We start from the raw sequence: 27971 nt of genomic DNA, 5'->3' as shown, positions 1-27971 counted from the left end.
ACCATACTAGGTAGACTGTGAGATCTAGGTTGAACAAGAGCCCCTACCTCAGAAAATAAAAAGTGCAGAGTAATCAAGGAAGACACTGCCAACTTCTGGTCTCAAACACAGACACACATACACAGAATCAGCACACATATGTGGTGCACAGATGCAAACATGCATACACATGCATGCATACCACACATATACACATGAAAGAAAAAAAAAGAACATTTAGGGAAACAAACCACCTATGTTGAATGTGCATGGGCTTTTTTTCTTGTGAATATTTCCTAAGCAACTCGATATTTAGCGTTTGCATGGCTTCTACCTTGTCTTAGTTCTAGCCAGTCATGCAGAGGCAATGTAAGGCATGTGGCGGGCCTGTTATAGGTTCTGTGCCAACATGAGGTCATGTGTATTACGGATCTGAGTGGGCTGTGGTATCCACTTGCATCTGGAAACCACCTCCTCTAACCTCGGTATTAGAGGGAAAGCGATAACATTCCAGCCTTGGAAGGGCAGAAGGGTTCTGAATCACACTGCACAGAAAGACCTTGAGACATGTCAGCTGGAGCCAGCTAATCAGGACTAGAAAACACTGTACTGCCCCACCCTTTAGGGGCCCCTAGGGCACCTGGGGCTCGGGAGGGAGGGAGGTTAGGGTTTACTAGAAATTGTTTCAGATGGAGGAGGAGAAAGTTCTGGAAATGGATGGTAAGGGCAGCTCCACAGTCCAGAGCTGTACCCCAACAATGCTTAAAATGAGGATGGAAAGATTTGCGCTTACGTGTGTCATATATTTTGTTACAATTTAGAAGATGCCTCCTCCCCAAATGTTGGTAGTGCCTGGGCTGATAAACCACAGTTTCTCTAAAGAAGGGGCTGCATGTCTGCCCCTCTTACCTGGGGAGCTAGGCAAAACTGTGCAAAAGGTGGCAGGGACAGGCAATGGGGGTCGTTCGTATCTTACTGAGCCCAGGGTCGGCATGGACAGTGAGACCAGTGTTCTCAGTGGGGCTGGCAAAGGGCCTTGGTTACCGGGGGCCTCCAGCTCTCTCTCTCTCTCTCTCTCTCTCTCTTTGTCATTTGTTCAGTCTGAATCAGTGCTGTGAGGTGTCCAGATTCCTTGGGGGAAATGAGGAAGAAATGATTCAAATGGCGGTGGTAGTGGCAGTTAATCTGCATTGTGCTGGATTGCACCTCAGACCGTGAAGCACAGTAAGTGTTCTCCCCTTGAGTTGCTTCTCACAGCACTGAGAAGGATGGCGAATACAACGGTCAAGTTTGTCAAGAGCATCACATGCAAAAAGAATTAGCAGTTTTCGAGTGAAAAGCACCTTGAAGTAGGGTGGGCATCTGAGCACATCCACTCAGAGGTGGACAGCTCTTCCTGCTTGCTGCCCCTGTGACGGTGTGCTTTGAACCCTCTCCCTGTAGCAGCCCCAGACAGTTGTATCCCTGCTGCTGGCTCTGCCTCTCCGTCAGCCTGGTTTGTGCATTTTGCCTGAAGCCCTCCTTCTACCCTAGCCCCAGCCCCAGGCTTCCTGGCTTGGACCTGGGTCATAGACACTATGGATGGCACATGGAGTTTTATGGGGAGGCATACATGCAAACAAACTATGGCTCTAGAATGGGATGACGCATGGTGGGGAACAGTAACCTCTGGCCAGAGAGACCTGTTAGCTGGCATAGCCGTGTGTGAACCAAAGGTTTCTTCCTGATTTAATTCCCTCAGTCCTCTTATACTCTCTAACCAGGGCCTGGTGGCTCCTCTCTGTCATCAGGCACCCCTTCTGGCCAACCACTTGTCCCCTGCTTTGCTGTCCTTCACCTGTGTGCTCAGCTCTGGGCCTGGCAGAGCTGTGCCAAGGGCGGGTCACAGAGGCTCACTGCAACCTCCAGCACCACTGCGTCCGTGTCATAGGGTTTGAACCACCAACTCAGGGCATTCAGCTGAGACTGTCACAGAGCCACCCAAGGTGCCTGAGCTCCCACCTCCCACAGGGACTCCGGAGACGGTTTGTGGGGTGACTGAAGGAAGGAAGACCTTGTTTGTGGCTTCAGAGCCCCAAGCTACCCTTTTTACCCACTCTTTTTTTTTTTTTTTTTTAAATCAGTGAGGCGCACTGTCCTGGGTAGTTTTATGTCAAGTGGACGCTAGCTAGAGTTATCTGAAAGGAGGGAACCTCGACTGGGGAAATGCCTGCCTAAGATCCAGATGCAGGGTGTTTTCTTAGTGATTGATGGGTATGGGCCGAGCCCATTATGGGTGGTGCCAGCCCTGGTAGCCCTGAATTGTATAACAGGCTGAGCAAGTCAGACAAGCAAGCCAGTAAGCAACACACTTCCATGGCCTCTGTATCAGCTTCTCCTGCCTCCACATTCCTGCCCTATTTGAGTTCTTCCTGTCCTGACTTTTTTCAGTGATGAACTATTACCTGGAAGAAGCATAAGCCAAATAAACCTTTTTCTCCCCAACTTACTTTTTGTCATGGTGTTTCAGTGCAGTAAGAGAAACCCTGGCTAAGATATACACATCAATTTGACTACATTACTCATTTTTCAGCGTGCTGCTTGGCAGCATGGACCTCCTCACACGCAGTGCTGTGCAGCTGGTGCTACCATCGGCTCCAAAACTCTGGCCCTATGAAACACTGACTCTTCCTCAGCCCCTACACCGCCCATCCCTGGCACACACCCTGCTATTTCTCTGTCTATGATTTGCCTACTCTAAGGGTTGGTGAGTGGCATCTTACAAGTTTGTCCTGTGGCTGGCTTTTTTTTTTTTTTTTTTTTTTCACTTAAGATCATGTTTTTCAGTTTCACCTATGTGCTAATGACTGGCAGAATGCCCTTACTTGGCACATTGTAAGGAGAGACATTTGCTGATCAGTTCATCTGCCAAGAGCCCTTTGGATTGCTTTGGCATTTCAGTTTCAGTACCTACAGGACCCTGAAATCTGTTTCCAGTCCCTCTTAGCCAGCATGGGATGGCCAGATTACATCGCTTTACACTCCCACCAGCATTGTCTAAGGGTGCCAGTCTCTCCATGTTGCTACCCAGACACCCTTTTCCAAGCACCTTTCCTGGAGAAGGTGGCCACCACAGTGCTGCTGTCAATGGTCTTGTGGATGCAGGGTCCGCACCTCTCAGGACATGGCAGGATGGCTGCTGGGACCGTGCTGAGACTTCCATGGCTGCACCTTGTTTCTGGGCGGTCTCTTGACAGCTCAGCCCCCTCTAGAACCCGGCAGTACCCATTTCCCCCCTTGCTAAGCTCTCACCAGCTGGTGCTTGGCAGCTTCCCGGATCCAGCGGATGTTATCCATGTACTGTAGCTTCACAGATGGCTTTACTGCAGGGAGAAAAGGGAGGGGCATCTCAGGTCCTGGAAGCTGCTGCCAGGGGCCCCAACTCCTTTTTCTGCTGGATGTTTGCCACAGGCACCTGAAGTCCATGAGTGATCCCCCCTACACTAACCTCCCTGAATTTGGGAACCAGTGCAATGATGACATGAATTAGGGTATGGGCCTGTGCAGCCCATTGCTGAGGCATTCGTTTCCTCAAAGAACACCTACTGTGTTCTACAGTAGGTAGAACTGTAGGTACTACAAAGAGTACCTACTGTGTACCAGACACCAAGCCAGCCACAGGAACAAGAACTACAGTTGGCTGTGAACAAGAATGTGAATAGGTGGCTACCAGGGTGACACATTAGGGGGATAAAGGCTCCTCAAGAAAAGGAAGGTCAGAGTCCTCAATGCTGAGAAGCTCTGTGGGAACAGAATCCAGACAGAAGGAATCCAGGCCCAAAAGTGAAAATGCATGTGGCCTACCCCAGCAGAGACAAGAGGGGAGAGTTGCTATGCTGGTCTGAGCAGCTCATGGGAACAGACTGGTACTGTAAGAGCTGAGACTCAGCAGTCAGCACAGGGAACATCAATACTTTACTGAAATAAGCTCACACTTCAAAAACTATGTTTGGGATGAAGGCAGTGCTTGAACTCATCACCACTCGTGACTCTACAGCCCTGCACTGTAGTCTGTACCCTGGAGGTCCTCAGTATCTGTCTGCTTTGCCTGGTGGAAGCTCCCCAGGCTGGACTGTTCCTGCTCTGCAAACACAGGTCACATTGTAGCTGGACGCTGGCTGTGCTGGGGATTTTCATGCCACCACATCTGTAGGTGTAACAGCACTCGGCCTCTTTGTGGGAACTGGATGGTAGTCATCCAGCTGACAGCCAGCTGTGTCTGCTTAGGGCCAAGCAGCTGTTCTGAGGCAGAGATGCTGGGAAAGCAGCTTCCCAGTTGGGCCAGTTATCCCAAGGTAAAACCCCAGCAACTCCCTTCCACTTGGTCTGGCCTCCTCTTTGCACTTGACTGACAATGTCAAGAACATTAGAAAGGACAATGTGCTTTAGGAAAGCAGCAGGGACATAGGAAGACCTCAGATATCCAGCTAAGAGGCAGAACCAAACCTCTCCATCTATGACCAAGATGAGCTCAGGGACATCAGGTGGGTGTGGACAGGGCCTGGCATAGGGGTGGCATGCTCACAAAAAGCAGCAGAAGTGAATGAATGAGAAGTGCTCCCCACAGCAACAAACAAGGCCAACGCTCAAGTGACTCCCTAAGCCACTCTTGGAGTAGGGGGCCTTCAGGAGAGCCAGCAGCTCATCAATATCCAGCAAACCCAGGGACTGTGGGGCTTTGCACTATTGAAGGATGATGGAAATGAAGTCATTTGAGGCATAGCCTTGAAGATGTTGGGATTCCAGCCACTCCTCCATTCCAAAATAATGGAGCCAACTGAGCACCGCTGAAACCTTTGAAACCTTTAGCCAAGAGCCTAAAGAAAACCACCCCAATTTAAGAGGATGGCTGGCTCATTCAGGTGTTTGTCATGGCTACAGATAGCTGACTGATTTAAGTTCCCTGTGACTTTACAACCATCAAGGATACAGGCGGAGCTGAGCACAGGGCTGGAGGGCAGAGCCTAATGTGTGTGTAGGCAGCATGCTCAAGGCAGCTTTCAGAGAGGAAGGGGAGGTCCCCTTGTGCAGCAACCTCTGGCCCCGAGATTCATGCAGAATCTGACACTAGCCACCGGGTGCTCTACAGAAGCAGGGGTTTTGGGAGGCCAACCCTTCTTGAGACCTGCCCACCCACAAATAGCACCTCCATCGGCAATGACTTTCTCCAGCACAGATGTGGCCAGATGATCGGTGACAGCCAGGTCCTGGGGGTTCCCTGACGTGCATACCCAGCGGAAGGGCCCGAAGCCCTGGGAGAAGATATCCCTGCAAGGACAAATGTCCCCTTAGCCAGGACCTCCTGGGATGCCAGCACCTTCCCCATGAGCTGGGGAGTGGCATGTAGCCATGCCCAGCAGAGAGGGGCAGCATCTAGAATGAGCTCAAGCTGTAGGCCCCTAAAGCAATAAGTCTTCCTGTTCCTTCCTGCAACTCTGCCTCCTCCTTGACCTCTGCACCCACCTCTAAACTTGTACCACTTCTCCTCTACCGGTAGGAGCAGGGAGATGAGACAAAGACAAATGGACATGCTCTGAAACTACTCTCATAAAGATGACATAGAAACCAGACATCTAAAGTAAACAGTTGAGAAAAGTGGGTGAAAGTGTAGACTCGACCCAGCCTTCCCCAGTGACTCAGCTTCTATGACAGTTGAAGTGGGACAGAGGGATGCTATGGCCTTGGGCTGTCCTAGCTCCATACTTGCCGAGCCAGGCTGGGTGTATCCCTGCTTCTCTTCTCTGGGAAAAACACAACCATTCTGCACCCCAGTGTCCCAGCCTACCCATGGCCCTGCTTCTATGCACAGTAGAAGGTACCTTCTGCCTCCCTGGATTCTGACCCTGTCTTCCATCCTTCTCTGGTCCCCTCTATGCACACTGAGACTCATGAGTCTGAAAGTCCAGACTCCTTGACCAGTCTGCCTTGGCTCAGGTTTCCCCTACACCCCTGTTTCTCTCGACTGTTGGTCCTTCTCAGACCTCTCCTGAGCAGCCAGATGGCCCGAGGGCTTCAAGCTAAAGCAGGTCTTGGTCTTCAGGATCATGTCACCATCCAGAGGACAGCTTTCTGGCTGTATCATTTAGGAAAATGAGTGGGTAGATGGCAGGGTGGTATGCAAGGGGAGGACCTTGTTTTCCAGGCCCCATGGTTCCCTGTTCTCTCACTGATGCCCTGTAGAAGCCCCTTTCTGCATGTGTGTGTCACGTGGAAATGCTGTGACCACTACCTGACTACTTCCCAGCTGGGTGAGGTCTCAGCAAACAGCCCTGTTGTGATCAGTGCCAGAGGCTCTTCTAGCTGGAGGTCCTGAGAGGAGCAGAAATGGTCCTAGACACCCCCAAATGGGGGCCCCATCACTCACCCCATTATGTGCTGGACATAGGAGGGGTAGCGGAACTCCGTCTTGTTGGCTCCTTTCTTCTCTACATCTGCTCCTGTGCCCAGAGTCACCCATCTGTGTGAGCGCCCATGACCACACAGGCAGGAATTTAAACAAGGGGCCCTGGGAAAGGCTGGGAACACAGTCTCAAGATCTTTTGTTACGCAAAAGAAGAGGAGAAAAAGCACAGTGCAGCTCTGGATGGCATATTGCCATCGGTGTGGTTTAGGTATAGGAATAGCCATATCAGCCCAGTCTCGGCACAAGTACCACTTAGAGGACCTCCCCTCACTAGCGGTCTGCAAAGGGCCCTGCACATGGCCATGGAGAAAGGCCTGGAAGGAGAAAAATCTCTCGTGGATGCTTGGCCTTTTAAAGTGCGAAGAGACGTTGAGGCCTGGCAGGACCAGCTTCCAGAAGGAAGCACTGGGTGAGATCTCCCAGGTACTCACAGGGTGACCATTTGGCTGAGTATGAAGTGGAGAGGGAAGAGTTTACCCAGGTCTGCTCACACAGCCTCCCCCGCCCACATCGCTTGCCCAGCTTCCTCCTCTGCCTACCTGCTCTCTGAGCCTCCAAGAGGAAGGCATTACCATAGTCCCAAAAGAAGAACTTCTCCTGGGCCAGCCTGTTGATGGCTGAGACGTGCCTCCTCAGGCTGCAACAAACATGTGGTCAGCCCTCAACCCAGATCCCCTGGCCCAGATCCACAGCCGCATCCCAGCAAGCCTCTCCAACGCCTGCTAAACCCAGTGCCAGAAAGTCTCCTCTAGAAAGAGCTTCCTCTGGCTCACTGCGACTGCTCCCAGTGCCACTGATTCTCATAACTACCTAAAACACGGAGCCCCTAAACCAGCATTCTCCATCAGACCCCGGGGTCTGATGTATCAGGTGGGGTACTGTGGGTGTCCCTGGCGTGTACCCAGCATGGACATGTAAGCTGCCCTAGGGATTTTACAAACATCAATTCAGTTTGTCCTATCATTCCCCAAAATGCTATGCTTGTAATCCCCTCTTAAGGAAGGAAGCTGGGGCTCAGAGAGGTTGGGAACCTAACGGTTCTGCTGCCCTGCCTGGAGCCCTTTCCTGTCGCCCACCTTTCCTGCACCAGGTGCTTGAAGGCAGCAGGGTTGGAGGACATGAGGCTCTGGGCCTCTGAGAAGCTGAGCTGCACAGGGTAGTAGCCGCCATTGAATGGGTTGTGACAGGACGTCTGGTCCGATCCGAGATCCACCAAGAGCTCCCCTGTTGTGTTCAGTTCATGGACCAGGCGCTCCCTGAGGGAAACAGTGGGATAGTCAGAGCAGGGCAGGCATGCATGGGTTGGAGGAGGGCCAGCTGGTGGAAACTGCATCCCTCATCTCCACCCACACACCCTGTAAGCTGTATTTGCTTTCTCCTTTGCAAAGTGCATGTGGATCCGGGTGAGGGTGATGGCCTTCCCGGGAAGGACAGAGCTGAGGTTCAAAGCTTGTGACTTGGAAGCGCTTGGTTAGCACCCCTGAGGTACCCAAGTCATCAATTTCCACTTACCAAAGATCCACCACATTGCCATGGTAGCCAAGGCTGAGTACCTCCTTCTTTTTTCTTGCTTCTCTAGAAGGACACAAGACAACAGATGCCCCACACTTGTCCTCAGCTGTCCTGGATGCAGCCTGTTCTGCCTACACACAGGGAGCTCAATGCTTGCCAAATGTGCCATACCCAGGAGGCCACCTAGGGTGTGTGAGTATGAGTTTGTGTGAGAGTGCAGGCCTGTGTGTTATTGTAGCCTGTGTATGAGTATAAACCTCTCTCACTATAAGTCTGTGTGTGATTATGGTTCTATGTGTGAGTATGAGTCTGGGTGGGCCTGCATGGGCCTGTGTGAGTTTGAGCCTAAGTGACAATGGGCCTGGATGAGTGAGGGCCTGAGTGTAACTGTCGGCCTCTGTGCTATTGTGGGCCTCCATAGGCCTATGTGGGTTTGCACCTGCATGAGTGTAGGCCTGGAGGAGTGTGCTAGGATGAAGTATGTTCTCTCAGACCCCATGACACAAAAAGAGAAAAAAATGCAGGCTGGAATGTCCCAGTTGGTTGAGCTGAGATGCAATGGTTTCTGAGAAATGTGTGTCTAACTCTAACTGGCTCTTCAAGGAACACTCTTATGGGGTGGGGCATGGAAGTGGTAAGACTAAAGAGGATTCCACAATTATTTGAAGAAATAGAAATAGATAAGAAGATGACTATAATTAAGCCGGACATGGTGATACACACCTGAAATTCCAGTACTTGGGAGAACAAGGTGGGAGAGTCTCAAGTTCAGAGCTCCATGGCTTGCCCACAAGCCAGCAGCAATATTCCATGGGAAATGGAATCTTTAGACAACCCTCCCATGACACTCCCAGGCTGGAACCTCCGGATGACATCCGTGGTCAGACAGTAGGCACTGACTGGCCCTAGCCATGCTTTCACCCAATGCTCAGGGTCCAGTGTTCTGAGTCCCAGGCAGCCGACTGTACCTGAGTCTCGCAATGCAGCGGTCCAAGCTGTCAGTCACCTCCATCAGCCAGCCTTGTCGGTGACGTTTTACAAGTGCCGCTTTGTCAACCTGAGGCCATGGGACATAGGCCATCCATTAAACATTGTCCTTGAACAACCCCTTGAGGGGTGCCACCCCATGCAGCCCCATTCCACCTTCATGGTGCAGCCTCAGGGCAGTCACTACAACCAATGAGGAAAAGAGAAGGGGCTTCTGAGATGTGGTTTCCCTGCTGAGATAGTCAGCCAGAACCCACATGTCTCTTCTTACTTCCTTCTGCTTTGAGTGTGGATGGCATGGCTGGCTGGGGCAGTGACTTTATCGCCATGAGAGAAGCCCCGGAACATCTAGAGGAGCTAACACTGACATCATTGAGCTGCTGAACAAATGCCAATACTGTCCGTTACATGAGGAAAAGAAAACCCATATTTATGTAAGCTTCTACAGATGTCCTCTGTTACCTGCAGCCCAACACAGTCCTAGAAAAGCTCAGACATGCAAGATACAGGAAATACATCAAATTACACTGGTATGTCCCCAAGACACACAAGCTCCTCCCTCCTGCTCTCCCCCTTCTGTCCTGGACCTTGGCATTTTCCAAAGAGATATGAGCACAAGCTCCCTGTGCACACCTCTGTCAGAGGGAAGCTTGTCTACCCCCTTCACCTGATGCCAGCTGCTAAAGCTGGGGGAGGGATGTTCTCTACTAATTAATTCACAAGCATTTATTCTCTCTCATCTAGGTTCCTCATCTAAGAGAACACAGGAAACAATGGCTGCACACTTGCTGTTAAGAGCTTCACAGGCTGGCGGTTAGCAGGCATGGAACACTGAGGGTGGTGGGCACCGTGCAAACAGGATCCATGTTTTGCTATTGGGACCCACCCAGCAAGGCTTTGTGGAGGAGGTCAGGGGGTCCGGGAAAGAAAACCGGAAGCAAGTGGAGTATAGGAAGAGTGGAAAGGTGTGGGGGACGGAAGGAAAAAACAGAAGGAATGAGATGGAAGGAAAGAAAGGAAGCAAAAGAACAAATGAATCATTCAGAGAGGTTTGAAGGGACAGGCAAAAGATCCCCAGCTTACCTCTGCTATCACCCCAATGCATCCAACGATGGCTGCAGCCTTGGCTTGAGCCCCACTCATCCCGCCAAGCCCAGAGGTGACGAAGACTTTCCCTGCCAAGTCCTCAATGCCCAGGTACCGCCGACCAGCATTCAGCACGGTGAGCTACAGGCAGGGGAGGAAGGGTGTTTATTGCTCACGTCCAGCATATCCACCTTCAGGGACCTGCCACTCATCACGTGCGCCCGTCTCTTACCACTGTGCCATGGACGATTCCCTGGGGACCAATGTAGCAGTAGCTGCCCGCTGTCATCTGGCCATACCTGAACAGGGAGGAAAAGGCCAACACTTAGGAGCTTTAGAGCAAACCTTGAATCACTCTCAACGTGCCCTGCATTCTCCTTGCTCTAACAGAACTGGAGGTCATTATAGCAACCAGAAGAAGCCAGAGTCAGAGTCGGTCATGGAAGCAGAAGGGGGGCTTCTCAGGGGAGAAAGGGAACTGGCAAGAAGGAGAGACATGCCTAGGGAACAGTGCGGAGGATGAATACAAAGTATCTATATGGGGCTGGAGAGTCAGCTCTGTGGTTAAGAGCACTGGCTGTTCTTCCAGAGAACCCAGGTTCAGTTCCCAGGACCCACAGAGCAGCTCACGGATGTTCATAGCTCCTGTTCCAGGTGACTGAGTGCCCTCTTCTAGCCTCCATGGCTATTGCATGCATGTGGTGCACAGACATACACACCAGTCTGTGCACATAAAAAACCAGTCATACACATAAAATAAAAACAAAACTAAAGAATAACTAAAATGACATATGTGTATAAAAATATCATGGTGAGACTCATTTCTCTGCACTTTAATCAAAATATTTAAAAAAAAAATGAAGTTAAGTGAAAACAAAAAGGTAAGGATATAATACGTTAGAGCCTCCTGACCTCTCCTGTCTCCTGGGTGTTTTACAAAAAGATTTTATTCTCCAAAAAAAATCTATCATACAATTAATTTTCTTATTTTTTTTTATTTATTACAATTCATTCACTTTGTATGCCAGCTGTAGCCCCCTCCCTCATCTCATCCCAATTCCGCCCTCTCTCCCTCTTCTCCCATTCTTCTTCCCCACTCCACTGATAGGGAGGTCCTCCTCCCCTTCCATCTGACCCTAGCCTATCAGGTCTCATCAAGGCTGTCTGTATTGTCTTCCTCTGTGGCTTGGTAAGGCTGCTCCCCCCCTCAGGGGGAGGTGATCAAAGAGCCAGCCAAGGAGTTCATGTCACAGCCAGCCCCTGTTCCCATTACTAGGAAACTCACTTGGACACTGAGCTGCCATGGGCTACATCTGTGCAGGGGTTCTAGGTTATCTCCATGCCTGGTCCTTGGTTGGAGTATCAGTCTCAGAAAAGACCTCTGGGTCCAGATTTTTTGGTTCTGTTGCTCTCCTTGTGGAGCTCCTGTCCCCTCCAGGTCTTTCCATCTCCCTTTCTTTCATAAGATTCCCTGTGCCCTGCCCAAAGTTTTGCTAAAAGTCTCAGCATCTGCTTTAATACCCTGCTGGGTAGAGTCTTTCAGAGGCCCTCTGTGAGTAGGCTTCTGTCTTGTTCCTTGTTTTTACCCTCTTCTGATGTCTATCTCATTTGCCTTTCTAAATGAGGATCAAGTATCTTACCCAAGGTCCTCCTCTTGCTTAGCTTTTTAGGTGTACAGATTTTTTAGTATGTTTATCCTATATTATATGTCTAATGTCCACTTATAAGTGAGTATATGCCATGTGTGTCTTTCTGCTTCTGAGATATGTCACTCAGGATGTTCTTTTCTCGTTCCCACCATTTGCCTTCAGATTTCATGATTTCCTTGTTTTTAATTGCTGAGTAGTATTCCATTGTGTAAATGTACCACAATTTTTGTATCCGTCCCTCAATTGAGGGACATATGGGTTGTTGTTTCCAGCTTCTGGCTATTACAAATAAAGCTGCTATGAACATGGTTGAGTAAATGTCCTTGTTGTATACTTGAGCATATTTTGGATATATGCCTAGGAGTGGAATATGTGCTTCTTGAGGAAGCACTATTCCTAATTGTCTGAGAAAGCACCAGACTGGTTTCCAAAGTGGTTGTACAAGTTTACATTCTCACTAGCAATGGAGGAGGGTTCTCCTTTCTCCACATCCTCTCCAGAATGTGTTGTTATTTGAGTTTTTAATCTTAGCCATTCTGATGGGTGTAAGCTGAAATCTTAGGGTCGTTTTGATTTGCATTTCCCTGATGACTAAGGAGGTTGAGCATTTCTTTAAATGTTTCTCTGCCATTTGAAATTCCTCTATTGAGAATTCTCTGTTTAGCTCTGTACCCCATTTTTTAATTGGGTTACTTGATTTGTTGCTGTTTAACTTCTTGAGTTCTTTATATATTCTGGATATTAGCCCTCTGTCCAATATAGGGTTGGTGAAGATTCTTTCCAAACTTGTAGGCTGAAAAATGAGCACAGGATAATTGGGCTAGGCTGGGTAAGGCTGAATATGGCCCAGCATACCCATGATACACTCTAGTGTCTACTCAGCCACTCACAATGGTGTTCACAGCAAATTAACCAGTAGCAAACCAATATCTGAAGCCATTGAAATGCCCACACATGGAAGGAAGTAAGAAATGGACCATGATGTAAGAACAGGATAAGAAAAGAGGATATGATGTTTCTGCCACATATGACCCAGTGAAGGTGTGGGACGTGGGAGAGCATGTTCGGCAGGATTCCATTCAGTTGATGTCCACTAGGCTTAACTGTGAGGCATTTTCATACTGGGGCTGGACCCTGCGTGTGGCACTGGACACAAGTCAAGGTGGTAGCATCGAACACATGTCTGTGAGAATCCTCACGTTGCACATTCCAGACCCACAGTTGGTGTGCTGAGAGATGTCTGCTGCTGAATTCTTGTCTGAATGCGGGGCTTCATTCTGAAGGTATTGCTCCTATAGCTTGTCCGAAGCACATTGCCTTTGTATCCTTTCCAAAGCAGCACAGGCATTACTGGTCATGACTTCCCAGCAGATGGGATTTAAAGGTATGGCGCTCTCCACCCTTCCAGGAAGCCCGTCGGCTCTGATTTTCCATGTGAGTGAATGAGTAGTTGCAGTGCTGTGACCTCCTGTTGCCTCCCTCCACCTGTGGGCTGTGTCGTCCTCAGGGCGGAAAGCAGGCAGGAAGGCTGCAAGGTCATCAGCCACAGATATTTCTAATATTAATTGATGCCATAGAATTTTCAGCACTGCATGAGTGTAGCCATTATCATTGCTTGGTAATTCGCAAATACTGTTTTGGGCAGTGTAATGGGGGCAGTAGCATTTGCTGCTAGCTTAATCGCACTCTGCTGAGGATTGGGAGACTCAAGGGCTCTCTGCTGCTTGTTTTTCAATGCCAAATTCACTGCCTCTTCTGTTAGGTTCTTGTCTCAGTGGCTTTCCCCAGTCCCTTCTTTCCTTTGGGTAGACGGTGTGCTGTCACAGAGCTGTAATTGAGTATCTAGTCTACCATACAACCGTGCAACACACCTGACCACCTAGTACCTTCATTTCTTCCTCTAAAAATGGAGACATGCAGGCATGGAACACACCTGTCTCAGAGCTCAGAAGGCTGAGGCAGGAGGATCACGAGTTCTTGCTTCTAGCAAGAGCCTGTCTCAAAAAGACAAGCAAACAAAAAAGAAGGCCATGTTCCTTGTCTTGAAAGACTTCATGATTATCACAAACATAAGAGGATAACGTCGGCATGAAAGAATTCTGGAGATGATGAAACCCACTACAGGCTCTGTGGGTTCAGCTCTCTGTGGAGCTGGAATCTGAGGTGTTGTGCAAATGTCCCTGCCCTGCAAATTATACCTCTGTCATTTGATAATTCTCACACAGGCCACTGTGACAGGATCTATAAATGTCCCCTGTGTCTAGATGAGGTCTAGGCCCTAAGGCTGCGGAGGACACAGGCCCAGGAGTGTGCACAGACTGGAAGGCCATATGGCACTCCCAAGGTGACTTACAGCATAAAGCTGCAGGACTAAAAGCTTTCTGTAAGTGAAGCAGACCACTGCGCCAACCACGTTAACCAACACCCTGCGTGCTTCTCCATCTTCCCACATGGGGATGCTCTCTGTATGTCTATTCTCACCATCCTGCTGACAGGAGGGTTTTGGTCTCCAGGTCTTCTCAGTTTCCTTACACAGTCGACCTTGTCCCACCTCTGCTGCAGTTCCCACCTTTGCTCTGTACTGAGGATTGAACCCAGAGACTCATGCATGCCAGGTAAGAGCTTTACCACTGAGCCACAGCACAAGTTTCTGTTGGAAAACTTTTTTTTTCCTCACTAAGTTGCCCAGGTTAGTTTTGAACTCACACCGTACCCCAGCCAGGCCTTAGGACCTTCCTTCCTCAGCCTCTTAAGAAGCTGAGAAGGTATGTGTGTGCTCCCAAACCCAACTTCTATCCTTTTGCAGTCAGTGTCTCCACACCTCCCGGTGGCAAACCCCCAGTGCCACAGCCACACAAGGTCTGACATCTGTAGCTCTGCCACTTTTGACCTTTAGTCCTCACCTGTGAAACAGAAAGTGTAGGGATAAGCCCTAGGCCAGGGTGATGGAGTTGTGGGCCAGGATGTACACCCACAGCCCTCTGACCCCAGGCTGCCTCCACTGGACTAGAACAAGTTTTCAGGCCTAACGGCATCACAAGCAAGACTACAGAGGGTAGTTATAGCCAGCAGCAAAGCGACTGGGTTTTCTGAGGCCCTGTTTTTTCTCCGCTAAAGTGGTCTGTTTCAGAAGACTGATACTCTGGATGTTTACATTGAGGCTAAGTTGCTGGCTCCCCACCTGCAGATTCCATTTTATGTGGTGTTTTCTGAGTGATGGTCCCAGAACTCCACAAAGATGTATCAGAACACCTTCTGTGCCATCCTAAAGACTGGAAGCCTTGCAGGAAGGGTCATGGTGCCGCCGAATACCACAGGAGAGCGTGAATTGCCAGGCCTGCGCTCCACAGGCTCCCATGTTGTATTGTCAGGCAGAGAGGCTGCCATGATGGTCTTGACTCCTAGCCCAGAGTCCATGGGCACAAAGGACACAGGTCCCCTGGGGTCGCATGAATAAGGCTCCTCCTTTTCAGTGCAGCTTCTTCCATGACATTTGATGGAACACTTAGATGCAGAGCCTGGGTTAGCTTTCCAGCACACAGAAAGCATTCACACGATGCACAGCTCTCCAGATTGGTTGCAGGGTCCTGACAAACAGCTGCACAGTTTGTCAGAGCACGTTTCACAGGGCACAGGGGATAAGCGTGTCTCATGGAGGGGCCCTCTGGAGGGCCAGGTTCCAAGACCTCCTCAGCAGACACCCAAATGCTCTAACATTCAAATCCTGCATGTTCAACAGCCCACATCTTGGCAGAACCTTCGTAATTCAAGTCATGAAAACGCTGGTAGGTGGTTATGGTAACCACACCACGCCCGCATTTGGTCATTTGTTTGTTTGTTTTGACAGAGGGTCTCCATATGCAGCTCTGGCTGTCCTAGACCTTGCTGTTGTTGACCAGGCTGGCCTTTAGCTCAGAGATCCCACCTCCGCCTCCTGGGTGCTGGGATTGAAGGCATGTGCCAGCATTTCTGGCTTCAGCAGTTGCACTTTTACCACAGGATTTTGGTGGTATTTCCTGAAAATTGTTTTCGATTTTCCTTTTCTTTAATAAAATCACCTCATTCTAGCCATACAGAAGCTCTCTGAGATGTATAGAGTCTGGGACAGTGCAAGCATCTGTATTTCATCCTCGAACCAGCTGTGTAATATTTGTATTTGTGAGCCAATTTTCTGTATGTCTGGGATGACTCATAATAAAATTTCTTGAAACAGTGGAATCAAAATGGTATGTTTCTTAAACAGTAAGCATTTACGCAAAACTACTAGGGTGCAGACGTGTGAGAATGGGAAGATTCTGCTATACTATTGTAAGCCTTCTCTGAAATCAGGCGTAATGTAGCCATGGTGTCTTATGAGACATGACTAAGGGCGGCACCACGGCAGTGAACTGACACAGCAACTTACATGGTCACCCCCAAGGCAAACAGCTTCTCATACTCAGTCCTGGAGGAGTAGTTGGGAATAACCTGGAAAGGAGCAGAGCGTGAGTGGGGCAGTGTTGCCTGGATCTCCTCCTCACCCACAACACCTCCTTTCCCAGGCTCCGCCCTGGGCAGGCTGCATGCCCCCTGCCCAGACTCACCATTCCGTTGGTGATGATCAGCCGTGGGGTACAAGGGCTGCTGGGGAAGAGGCCCAGTGGGTGTCCACTGTACATGACCAGAGTTTGTTCCTCAGTCATCTTCGACAAGTAGGACATGGTCAGCCAGAACTGATGGACAGTGCACATGCAGGACTCTGTAAATGTGAGCTGGCACCCGCGTGGGCCCTGCACCCCACACCCAGACCTAGCAATTCCTGCAGGTCTCAGTGGGTCTGTCCAGTGACCTTGTTCATATAGATCCTCTTTAATCTCCAGGATCTCCTGGCACCTCCCGTAATGCCACTCTATCCCTTCTTATAAGTGAAGCAGCTCCAGGTAATTGATTGCCAGTGCTGAAGTATCAGGCATCTGGCTGAGCCATGGACCGCCGATGCCTTCCAGGTCACCATACCTGAGCCCAGTTGTTGAACACCTGCCCGTTGCCTCCATAGGTCACCAGCTCCTGTGGAAACTGGAGAAGATGTGGTATTTTAGTCTGAGATGGGCTGTGGACGAGGAGAAGCAGGGCCCCTATTTGCAGCTGTATTCAGAGGAGCAATGACATGGGGGCAAGGAGAGAAGCATGAAGGGACACATAGCAGCCACTAGTCATGTGGGCTATTGAGCATGGCTGTCCATGTGAAATCCATCCTCCATGTCAAGATCCCATGTAAAAGGAGGAACATAAGGGATCTCATTAATGATGTTAAGGTACGTGTATGATAAAATATTATTAAATCTTTTTATTTTCAGGTTATAGGTGAGTTTATATAACTGTATTGTTACATATTCTTGATATTTTATATTATATTTGTTTCCTGCTTTGATTTTGCCCTATAGTTACAGAGAACTATATGTTTTAATGCCAGCTTTGTAAGAGTGTTAAAGGCTTGCTCGCATCACTCAGGATCTCAGGTCACATTTCTCTGGACTATTCCGGCCTCCGTTTCCCTGCCATTACCTGGGCTACAGCAGGATCCAGGTTGTTCATGATCATGTGCATGATGGCCGCAGCTGCCCGTGTCCGGCATGGGTACTGCTCGATTGGGTAGGCCCTGCAAGAGAAAGTCCAGCGGTAGGTATAACAAGGGAACCCTCAGGCCTTCCGGCCCACGAAGATGCTGTGTCTACCCTGGCCGAGCTGACAAGGTGCCTGAGAGAAGTCTTTAGAACCACAGGGGGAGGCGGAGCACCAGAGCCACCTGCTGCTAAGCCGCCGGAGCTCCCACATGCTCAGAACAGGAAGTCTAGCCCAATCCAGTCACTGTCTCTCTACTTTAAACCTGGGAGGAAGCTGACTATAAGAGCTGATGGCTGCTTTCCAGAGTCCTCTACCTTGGGGCAGTTTAGCATTTGTTCTTTCATTCAACTCATCAAATACGCCTGGGCAGCAATTCCATGGCAGGTGGCAGCAGGTACAAAGGGGCCCAAGGACGTTGACTCCTGTCTGTTGGGAACACAAAAGTCCCTGGGGCCATTTAGAACAGTCTGGGGTTCCAGCATGTTCAGAACAGTGATTCTCTATCATAGGAGCTGGAGCATCCAAAATGTAGACTCCCAGCTTTGCCCGGGGACAGCTGAGCCTTAAGTCCAGTGAGGTCCAGCATTCTGCACAGTCACATAGCTGTGTGATACAGTGTGAGAACTTCAGTGGAGAAGATGGAGAGTTTGTAGTCACTGACAGCCACTCCCCACCGTATCTCACTCTCACCAGCTCTTCCCTGAAGAGCAAAAGACGCAGCGTCCCAGAGACCGTGCAACATTAGACTCCAAAGTCACACATGACTGACTGCAGGACAGGGGTGCATGGCAGAGACCTATCTGGTAAGTACCCCATCTTCTGGCCAAGCAGGTCAGCTTCGGACCCCCCAAGAGACCCTTCTCCACCTACATTCTCTGCACAAGGGTGTGAACTCACTGTGCCACTTCCTTAAGTCTCCCAACTCAGACAGACTGGCCTGCCCTTTAGACATGGATTCCCCGAGGCTCTGGACTTTTGCAGAGATTTTTCTGAAGCCAAATTCATGAGGGCTCACCTCATCTCGATGGTGGGGCAGAAGCGGTACATGTAGATGTGTCCAAACTGTCGTAGCTCCTGGGCAAACTCCAGGGCCAACAGCTTCTGGACATCAGGTGGGAAGTAGCGCAAGGCATTCCTCAGTGCCAGCTGGGGAGGAGAGAGGCAAGAGGTGGCTGGGTTAAGGGCCCTGGGGCAATCTGTGTACTCCATCTTTCTGCCCCACCTGGATTGCCTCTGCTCCACTCAGAGGCACTCTGAGAACACCTGCTTTGTCTTCTGGAGAGCCTTTCCTGATGGCCGCTGGCCCCGTTCATGAAGGAAGACCCCAAGCTTTCTCTTCTTGGCCCTGTTTGCACCAGGGGCTGCAGACTCAGAGGAGGAAAGCAGAAGCTACTAGCAAGCCCAGAGAAGCATGTAGCTTGGCAAACGGTCCAGAGGCTGTGTTCTGGGATGGGCAGACTTGGGAAGTGGGCATAGCGTACTGATATGGTAGCCACTATGATGACCCCACTGTGCCCACGTTCTCATCCACCAACCTGCATGTTGCCTTACAAGGCGAAAGGTGCTTTTCACAAATAACTCAGTTAAGATCTTGAGACTGTTCTGGGATCTCCAAGTCAAAAGTCCTATAATCGTGAAGGTCCTTGTAAGAGGCAGAGATGGCTAATATCAGAGGAGATGTGAGGACCAAGCTGTGTGTCAGTGCGCTGGGATGTAGATTTGAGGGTGCAGGGTTGTTAGAGATATAGCTGTGTGTACAAAGGATTTTCTTGGCAGCACCCGTGTGCCCAGCTTCCTCCTCTCCCGTCCTTGGGAGTGATAGTAGAGCCTACTCCCAGGCACTAATGAGCTGACAGGGTTAGTGTGGTGTTGGGCTCACTTATGGATCCTGTGAGCGCCCGATCACAGAACTGTCACCTCCCACACTCATGGACCTGTGTCATGCCCTGTGCTGCCTGGGGTCCCTACAAAAAATGCTTCTACAATCCTGGCAAGGAAGGAGTCTCATGAAGCACCCAAGCCATGCCTCTACTCAAAAACCTTCACAGATTCCCACTGCCTATCTTGCCACACCCACAGTGTGGATCTCCTCCAGTCATGCCACATCTGGTGCTCCAAGCTCTGCTCCTGGCTCTACCTGCATGGGGTCTCCTCAACCTTCCACATTTTGGAAGGCCCACCTCTGCCTTTCCACGTACAATTTCTCGTGTCAGTACATGGCCCTTCTTTCTGTTCTAGACTACTTGTCCAAACTGCCACGACCGCCTCTGCCTAAAAGCCCTCCTATGTGTCTTGTAAGACAGGGGTTAGCTTCTTAACAAATGTTCTTGTCAGCGAGCACTCAGCGAGCACTCAGTGAGCACATGCTGGTGTGGTTGGATCCTAGGGACCACCCCAAGGGAGGCCCCAGTCTCAAGCTCAAGATCCGTGTGTTGGCAGGGACAGGCTTACAGATTTGCCACAAGAAAGGGCTCTTAGGACAGTGTGTTGATGGAGACAGGCATTCAGGTCCACCGCAGTGAAGGGCACCGCAGTGGAGGAAGGGCTCAGCTGGGGCACTTAACGCCCAGCACAGCGCACTGGATGAGGCAGGACTTAGGGTAAAGGTCACCGAGGGAAATCGCACTCAGGGGAGAGCAGAGCTGCTCGTGTTGTGAGGCACACTGTGAAGACTGAACATGCCTGTGCTGAGCGCACACTGACTAAAGCGTAACAGGTGGCACTCCTCACTTAAGTAGAAAGCTGCCAAAGGAAGGCAAGGGTTGAAGCCCCCCGTCCATCCAAACAATAAAAGAATGAATAGCATGTAGCAATGGAAACAAGGGGAGAAACTCAAAGTATGCATGCCTGAACATACATGCCCCCACACAGGAGCACACACAATGATACATGCACACGTGTGTGTGCTCATACAAACACACATATGCATGCATGCACAAAGACATACACACTTGTAACACACACGCCCCACATGGAAAGCAAGCCAATGCAAGAGAAGCTCTTAGTTTTGGGACTCCATTCTCAGAGGGAAGCCTTAGCCCTTCCCAACTCTAACTCCCCAGATCTGCAAGTCACCTCTCCTTTGAGGGTGCTACATCCTTCAAACACGTGTTGACAGGCAGGAATGAAACTGAATAGGCCCTGTCTACCCTCAGTCCCTGGCTGCCTTTCTCCCACCACAGAACACTGTGAAGGCTGGTCACACGATCTCCCAGTTGCAGGGGTGTCAGCAGAAGCCTGCAAGGCTGCAGGGCCTTCCCAGCTCTGGTGGCCTAGTGTCAAGGCACTTGTGCCTAGCAGGGAGGCGACGATGGAGGAAGGGCGTTAACAGAAGTGACATGGGCTCAGCAGAATCAGACAGGTCAAGTGAAAAGACAAGGGGCACCCCCACCATCTGGCCCTCCCCCTCTCTGGCACCAGCCCTATCTCTCCGGGCACTACCCCATTTTCTAAGGTCCTCAGTTCCTTTCTCTGTTGCTCTCATTTCCAGCTCCTGTCCATCAGTGTCCTACCCCCAGTAGCTCCCAAGCATGTTCCCTGCCTGTGGGCAGCTTGGGAAACCAAAGGGGTGATCTCCCCCTGTGCAGCAGTCTCTGGATGAGGGCAGGGAAGCGACTCCTCACTCAGTCTCACTCAGCCTTCATACTTCTGTGTCTTTCAGAAAAGCAGCTTCCCATGGCTCAGGGACTGCTTCAGTCTGGAAGCTTGGCAAGTTTTGGGGCTTAAATCCTTTGGGCAAAGGGAGCCAAGAGGCAAGGGGCTACCTGTCATCCCTCCCAGCACTGCTATGTCTTTAATGGAGGCTTCACAGCCGAAGTCACCAGAAGGCTTGGGGGAGGAGCAAAGAAAAACTGTTGCAGAGGACAGAAGAGTCACTCAGTGTTTGGGGCCGGGCAAGGTCCATGTGCAGCTGCAGAGCCAGGGCCACTTCACACCCTGCCTCTTCCTGTTCCTCACCAGAGGTGGCTATAGCACTGTTTGGGTGACCTTGAGCCCAGTGTCCTCCTCTGGAAGAGGGAACCTCAATTCTGGGCCTAAGGTAACTCCTGGGTGGCTTCACCTGAAGACTATCAGTGACAGACACTGGCACATCTCCTCTCCCTTCTCCAGAAATTGGTAGGGTCAGGGAAGCTGATACACGGAGAGTAGGAGGGGTATAAAGCCACCCTGACCACCTAAAAGGCACCAAAGGGCCCCAGAGCCCAGGAGAACTGGGTAGCAGTTGTTACCTGCTCTTCTGCAGGGCTAAGATCAGGAGTCCTGACTGGCGCATGTGGCACTCCAGCCCAGCGCCCCCGGTTCTCAGGGAGTGGTCGTAGGGGCAGGCCGGAGCACAGTTCCCGGAGGCTGGACATGTCTGCAGAAACTGAGGTGGAGGCAAGTACGAAGCGACTGGGTAGTTGGGACGAACAGGGTGGGGACAGCCCCAGAGACACCTCCTCCAGCCCCTCATTGGTCCCGAGAGAGCATAGGGGGCAGGTCATTTGGGTCACTGGCTGGTAGGCAGGCTGCCTGGGTATTACTTGCAGGGCAGCCACAAGTTACATGGTTATGAGTTTGGGGTGAGCTGGTGGGCTCTGTGGTTGAGGTTTTCTCAGTCTTAGGGGGTATCCAAAAGGTGGCAGTTTGACATATGTGTCTTGATGATGGGGAGTCATGTGACATTGGCTCAAGCTCTACAGTACTCCATTTCCCTGACACTTGAATAGGAAGGGGCCAGATGATAGGTGTGGTAACAGCTCTCCACACCCCCGGCATCTGCCAACCATTAACAGTTCCCCCACCAAAACCCTTCCTCAACATCCTGGCCTGGGACTAGAGGCCAATGCTGGGTGTCACTCCCCTCCCCCTAGCCGGGAAGGGCCCACCATTGAGTCCCAGTGGTCCTGGTAAGTGACCATGTGGCCTTTGCCCTGTCCCTGTGTACACAGGTGGGTGGTGACCAACTCCTCCCTCTGCAAAAAAGGGTCATGTCACTTGGCCTTAGGCAGAGTGGGGAGATGACCCGGTGCTTAGTTTGGGCAGCACATGATGTGGCTGATGCTCTCAGTGGTCCTCAGAACCCAACTCTCATGCCACCAATAAGGACACTGAGGTTGGAGAGGAAGGGAGACTTCCTCAAGTTCTGTAGCTAGTCGTGAGTGATGTTCAGACTGGAGCTCCATATATGGATGGAGACGCCACTGAAATGGCTCCTGCACTGAAGGATCTGGTGTATGGGAGTGCAGTGAAGGTGTTGAGGAGACGAGGTATAGCATAATGGGAAAACAGATCAGTCTCTGTCTGAAGCCCTGTGGCTGGGGACACCAGGGGACTCTTGCCCCTACTGCTCAGCCTCTGACTTCTAGTTCGTAAATCTAGTGGCATTCCAGGCTGATGAGAGTATTTTTGTAATTTAGGAGAGTAGGCCTTGTGGCTCCTAGGCAGCCCCAGAAGTCCCTTGTTTTCCAGGGAAACTTTCTATTCCTAAGTCCCAGGGAGGGGAAGGAAGGAAAGGGGAGGACTTGGTGTTGATCACCTCTAGTCAATTCCACCAGCCATGATTGCATAAAAAGTTCCACAAAGTCCCTACAGAAAGACTCAGGGCTCCCATCAAGACACCAGAGACCTCTGGAGCACCAAGAGGTCTGGGGGTGGGAGTCCGGCGGAGGGGGTGGATTCTGCCTCTCTCACAACTTGCCCTGAAAGCCTCCTGACAGGCTGATACCTGAATCCTCCATTGTACAGGGAGAACAGCATAACACGCCACCCCGAGTTCGGTCAGTTCTGACTAGTTTTCTTTCTTTTCTTTTTTTTTTTTTTTTAAATTATTATTCTTGGCATGTACTAGTCAGTCCACCTACTCTTGAGCTTCAATCACAGGACATTTTAAAACAAATTAAGCCAACCCGAGGAGTGGAGCGGGCCATAGAAACTCCAGTTTATAAGCAGCCAGTGGAAGTACGGGCCACTGCCTTGCTTGTGACTAGCGTCCACAGGGGCAGCTTTGGGACCCGAGCCCCCAGTTGTGGGGGTGGGGCATGTGCTCCAGGTAGACAGGATCAGAATGCCTGTTGGTGTTTGCCTGGGAACTGGATGGGGGAAGCCTCACATTCATTCTCATGAGCATGGTACTATGCAGAGCCTGAGACTGAGAAAAATCTTTTCCATGCCGGGCTCCTTAGTCCCTCCTGCTGAATCCCCAGTACCCCCCTCAGGGAGGTCTCCTAGCTTTCACCTAGATTTCTGGTCTTACAAGCTGAGGGGACCGAGCACAGCCTTGTACAGGTAAGGTTGCAGGCTAGGACCAGTCTGAGGCAGGACTCCCTGGGCGCCAGCCCCAGCCCCTGTCTTCCCTTCTGCGAGCCTCAGTACCATGAGACCCAACTCCAGAGGCCTCACATGCTTCTCTCTGTTCACTGGTGCTGTGCCTAGAAGGCACTGGGCTCCCCGCACCTGGCAGAGTAGGATAACGCCCAACTCCCTTGGCCCTCGGGGTGGGGTAGGAGACCAGAAAATAGCTTCATGAGCAGCAATCCACTGTCTCTTGGTCCTAGCAGGCCTTCCCCTAGGGTATTGCACTGTGCCTGGCTGGCTGGACTGTCTTCCCCGTTCTGATTCCCCTCCCCGTAAGAGAGCCCTTCAATGATCCGTCGGCACGGAGCCCTGCTCTCGGTAGAAAGCTGGAAACCCCAACTGATCTTTCAGTGTTTCAAATTTTCAATGGAAGCATTTTAAGTATTCTCCCCAAGAAGGGGGGGGTAGCCTCAGGGTGGATTGTTCGAGTCGTCACCACTGAGGAGGCTAATGGACACACGGGGCACCTGTGCCACCTCCTGACGGCATGTGAATCTTGTCCTAGAATAAGCGAAGAAAACAAACAACGTAAACATCTTAAAGGAACGAGGGGTTCACGTGGGCTGAGCGCTGCAGCGCGTTAGGCTTGAGCCTCAACTACCCTGCTCACTAGCTGTGTGTCACCGGGCAAGTTTCTTGGTCTTTCTGGGTCTCTGTAGGTGAAAAGATGGTTGGCCCTCAGGTTCCACATCTGAAGATTTTTTTTAGTCACATTAACCACCCGAAGAAGATCCAATATTTTATTTTTAAGTTATCTATTTTCAACTCCCAAAATGTTTCAACCATGTATAGCAATTTTATTTAATTGAGGTTAATTCTTAATACAGACTCTAAAGGATTCATGAAAAGTTCTCAGATCAATCGTTTTTGTGAACTTTAAACGTGAAATTTGATAAAGATTGATTTGCTGAATCTGTTTGGAAAGTGGATCAGCAGGTGAAGATCCTTGCCTTCAAGTCCCGAACATGAGTTTGATCCCTGGGACCCACATGATGGATGGAGAGATGGACTCCTGTAAGTTGTCCTCTGATCCTCAGTTATACATGTACCCACGAATATATGCTCAGGAGAAACAAGTGCAATATAAACTATTAATTCACTTAACATCTTTTTGCTCTATATTTTATTTTTTAAAAAAATATTTTTATTAATTACAGTTTATTCACTTTGTACCATCCATAAGGCCCTCCCTCCTTCTCTCCCAGTCCCATCCTCCCTCCCCCTTCTTCACACATGCCCCTCCCCAAGTCCACTGATAAGGGAGGTCCTCCTCTCCTTCCTTCTGATCTTAGTATATCACATCACATCAGGAGTGGCTGCATTGTCATCTTCTGTGGCCTGGTAAGGCTGCTCTCCCCTCAGGGGGAGGTGATCAAAGAACAGGCCAGATTATGTCAGATTATGTCAGAGGCAGTCCCTCTTCCCATTACTATGTAACCCACTTGGACACTAAGCTGCCATGGACTACAACTGTGCAGGGGTTCTAGGTTATCTCCATACCTGGTACTTGGTCGGAGTATGAGTCTCTGGGAAGACCCCTGTGTTCAAATTTTCTGGTTCTGTTGCTCTCCTTGTGGGGTTCCTGTCCTCTCCAGATCTTACTATTTCCCACTTCGTACATAAGATTCCCTGCACAATTGCCCAGCAGTTGGCCATAAGTTTCAGCCTCTGCTTTGATAGTCTGCAGGGTAGAGCCTTTCAGAGGCCCTCTGTGGCAGGTTCCTAGGTTGTTTCCTGTTTTCTTCTTCTGATGTCTTCTTCTCTCCAATAAAAAGACACAGACTAACAGAATGGATGTGTAAACAAAACCCAGCAATCTGTTGCATACAAGAAACACACCTAAGTCACAAAGATTACCTGAGGGTTAAGGATTGGAAGACGGCTTTCCAAGCAAATGGACCCAAGAAGCAAGCAGGAATAGCCATTCTAATATCTGATAAAATAGACTTTCAACCAAAATTAATGAAAAGAGATGGGGAAGGACACTTCATACTCATCAAGGGAAAATTCCACCAGGAAGACATCACAATCCTGAACATCTATGCCCCAAATACAAGGGCATCCACATTTGTAAAAGAAACACTGATAAAACTTAAACCACAAAGAGATCCCCACACATTAATATTGGGAAACTTCAACACCTCACTCTCAACAAAGGACAGGTCAACAAAACAGAAATTAAACAAAGAAACAATGTCGCTGACAGAGGTCATGAATCAAATGGACCTGACAGACACAGAACTTACACCCAAACACAAAAGAATTTATCTTCTAGCACCTCATGGAATCTTCTCCAAAATAGACCACATGGTTGGTCACAAAGCGAGCCTCAACAGATACAAGAAGATTGAAATAATCCCTTGTATCCTGTCTGATCACGAAGATATTTTTAAAAATTGCACCTGTTTGAAGCTGTACCTATGTTTGTCCTGACTATGGGTCCTCCAGAGACACAGTGTGAAGTCTCTGCACAACAATGGCATTGTATTAAGTATTATTTGGTGCGTAGGGATGGCTGGAGGTAAGGGGGTACTTTACAGGTTCCACACCATATGTAAGGGTGGTGAGCACCTTGGGACTGTGGTATCTTCAGTTCCAGTGCCATGAACTCCAAAGGATGACCCTAACAGCACTAACGGCTCACAGACGTGGCTTGGATGGAATGAGAGCCAGACCTGAAGGGCCCCGAATGATGCCCCACATGCAATCAGCACCACACAAGAAGTTGTCATCTTTCTCATTGATACCTACACTAAAGAACTTCATCTCCAGACAGGCTTTGGCCTCTTACTAGCCCCGTCTCTCCCTGACTAACCCAGAAGCCGAGAGGCGCAGCCAGCACCCAGATTCTCAGCTGTCAGATTCCCAGTGTGTTTAGAAACTCTCCCTGGAGGCTCTGGGAGCTGCCCTGTCTCTCACCTCACCCCTCCACTAGCACCCACCCAGAGTCTCAGTTGTAAGTGTCTGCACTTACCAGACCAAGGTCACCTGATATGGCCATGAGGACTTAAATCAGGCCAGTTGGAGGGTCCACAGCAAGACTTAAGCAGGGACAATTTTATTGAGAGCAATCAGATTTTTTTATACCTTTATCAGAAATGGAATATAGTGGCAATTGCCAGGAACAATACAATTGTAGTTGGCCAGAATGTAATAATTTGCAAGCTATACCGGGCACACAAGATAAAGGTGTAAGACTGATTGTCCTGTCAAGTCTCTATGACTCCTTGACATCTAAGGAAATACAAGCTGGCCTGAATGCGTCATGGCCTGAGGGAGTGCACTGGTTTCTCAGGAACTGGAAACACACTGTGCCTCAGGAGCCATGCACTCTAACCTGAAACACCTATGACACATAAACTCTCAAGGCAGCGAGGCCAGGCCAGCTCCATTCCTGAAATCTTTACTGCTCCTTTAGCACTCAGAGACTGAGTTAAACCAGTTCCTCAAATCCTCAGGCACGTTTCTGTGTGAGGCTGGGATTCATCCCTGTCACTGGGACGTGGACAACCTCAGTGGTTCCAGGGAACTAAAGGAAATCAGGCCAGGTCAGAGACAGGCCACACAGTCATGTTCTGTGGGAATGGTCCCAAATTCCAGGCCCCTGGGCAAAAAGAGCCACACCTATCACATGTGGTCATTGAGTGTGCTGCCTGGCAGGCCTCCAGATGGTAAGATTCAGCCATCTCAGTTGCCGTCTGACTGAAGCAGCAGGGGACCTCTGGGGAAGCATATGACCAGGGTCCTTCATACTTCCTGATCCACAGATAAAGTTCTAGGCAATTTGCTACTTAGCCATAATTGAAGCTCATTTCAGGGTCTTTCAGTAAACAGAAGATAGCTTTTCTAGGGACCTGGGCCTAGAGGCAGGCATCTGCCCATGGATTCCAAGACTTAAATCTTTCTGGTGCCTCCAGGGATGCCCATCTCTAGGGTCAATTGAGAGCTGAGTTGTTCTCAATTTTGGTCACTAGGTGGCAGTTTAGAAGGCCAAAACACACTGAAAATTGGAAGAGGGGACTGGGTTATGGAAATGAATGCTGAAGAAGCCCTGTGAGTTTGGGTGAGATTTGGGGCAGATAGGCATTGTGGGTGATCCAGAATCCTTGGGTTCTGGGATGGGCTGGAAGGAAGCAGGTGTTCCTGAGGATGGGGAAGCCCCGAGAAGGGTGTGGTTTTAGTGTGAGCTGGGTTCCCACCCAACAACGAGGTAGGACCACCACAGCTGTTTAAAGCTAAATGTAGAACTGTTATTTGTTTCATAGTCTTCATTAACAGACAAGAGATAATTGCTATAAGAGGAACCAATTAAGGTTATTGAATACGCATCTGCTTCTCAAATCAAGTATCTCTGCCTCTCACCTAGCGTCCACAGC

The 27971-nt window shown here is 50.0% G+C and overlaps 1 protein-coding gene across 2 annotated transcripts in view; it reads right to left on the bottom strand.

The window, feature by feature from the left end:
- The window catches only part of Uroc1 (urocanate hydratase 1), a 32484-nt gene extending 10838 nt beyond the window's left edge, over nt 1-21646 (bottom strand). Inside the window, exons 1-16 of one of the 2 annotated variants that reach the window (XM_055617521.1) lie at nt 21489-21646; nt 18275-18405; nt 17200-17293; nt 16651-16710; nt 16239-16367; nt 16061-16122; nt 10239-10305; nt 10004-10147; nt 8902-8990; nt 7934-7996; nt 7498-7677; nt 6961-7058; nt 6383-6455; nt 5165-5286; nt 3271-3341; nt 3068-3154 (exon numbers count right to left, since the gene is read on the bottom strand). In XM_055617521.1, coding sequence (XP_055473496.1) covers nt 3068-3154; nt 3271-3341; nt 5165-5286; nt 6383-6455; nt 6961-7058; nt 7498-7677; nt 7934-7996; nt 8902-8990; nt 10004-10147; nt 10239-10305; nt 16061-16122; nt 16239-16367; nt 16651-16710; nt 17200-17293; nt 18275-18405; nt 21489-21614 — 1596 coding nt within the window. In that variant the 5' untranslated portion in view covers nt 21615-21646. The remainder of the gene's footprint in view (nt 1-3067; nt 3155-3270; nt 3342-5164; nt 5287-6382; nt 6456-6960; nt 7059-7497; nt 7678-7933; nt 7997-8901; nt 8991-10003; nt 10148-10238; nt 10306-16060; nt 16123-16238; nt 16368-16650; nt 16711-17199; nt 17294-18274; nt 18406-21488) is intronic. The other variant, XM_055617522.1, reaches the window with a different exon arrangement.
- Nucleotides 21647-27971: the final 6325 nt, after the last annotated feature.

The sequence above is a fragment of the Psammomys obesus genome, unplaced genomic scaffold, assembly GCF_907164565.1.
Source record: "Psammomys obesus unplaced genomic scaffold, mPsaObe1.curated_primary_1811, whole genome shotgun sequence".
Classification (NCBI taxonomy): Eukaryota; Metazoa; Chordata; class Mammalia; order Rodentia; family Muridae; genus Psammomys; species Psammomys obesus.
Note: the sequence above shows the minus strand (reverse complement) of the source record. Positions and strands in the feature narration are given on the sequence as shown.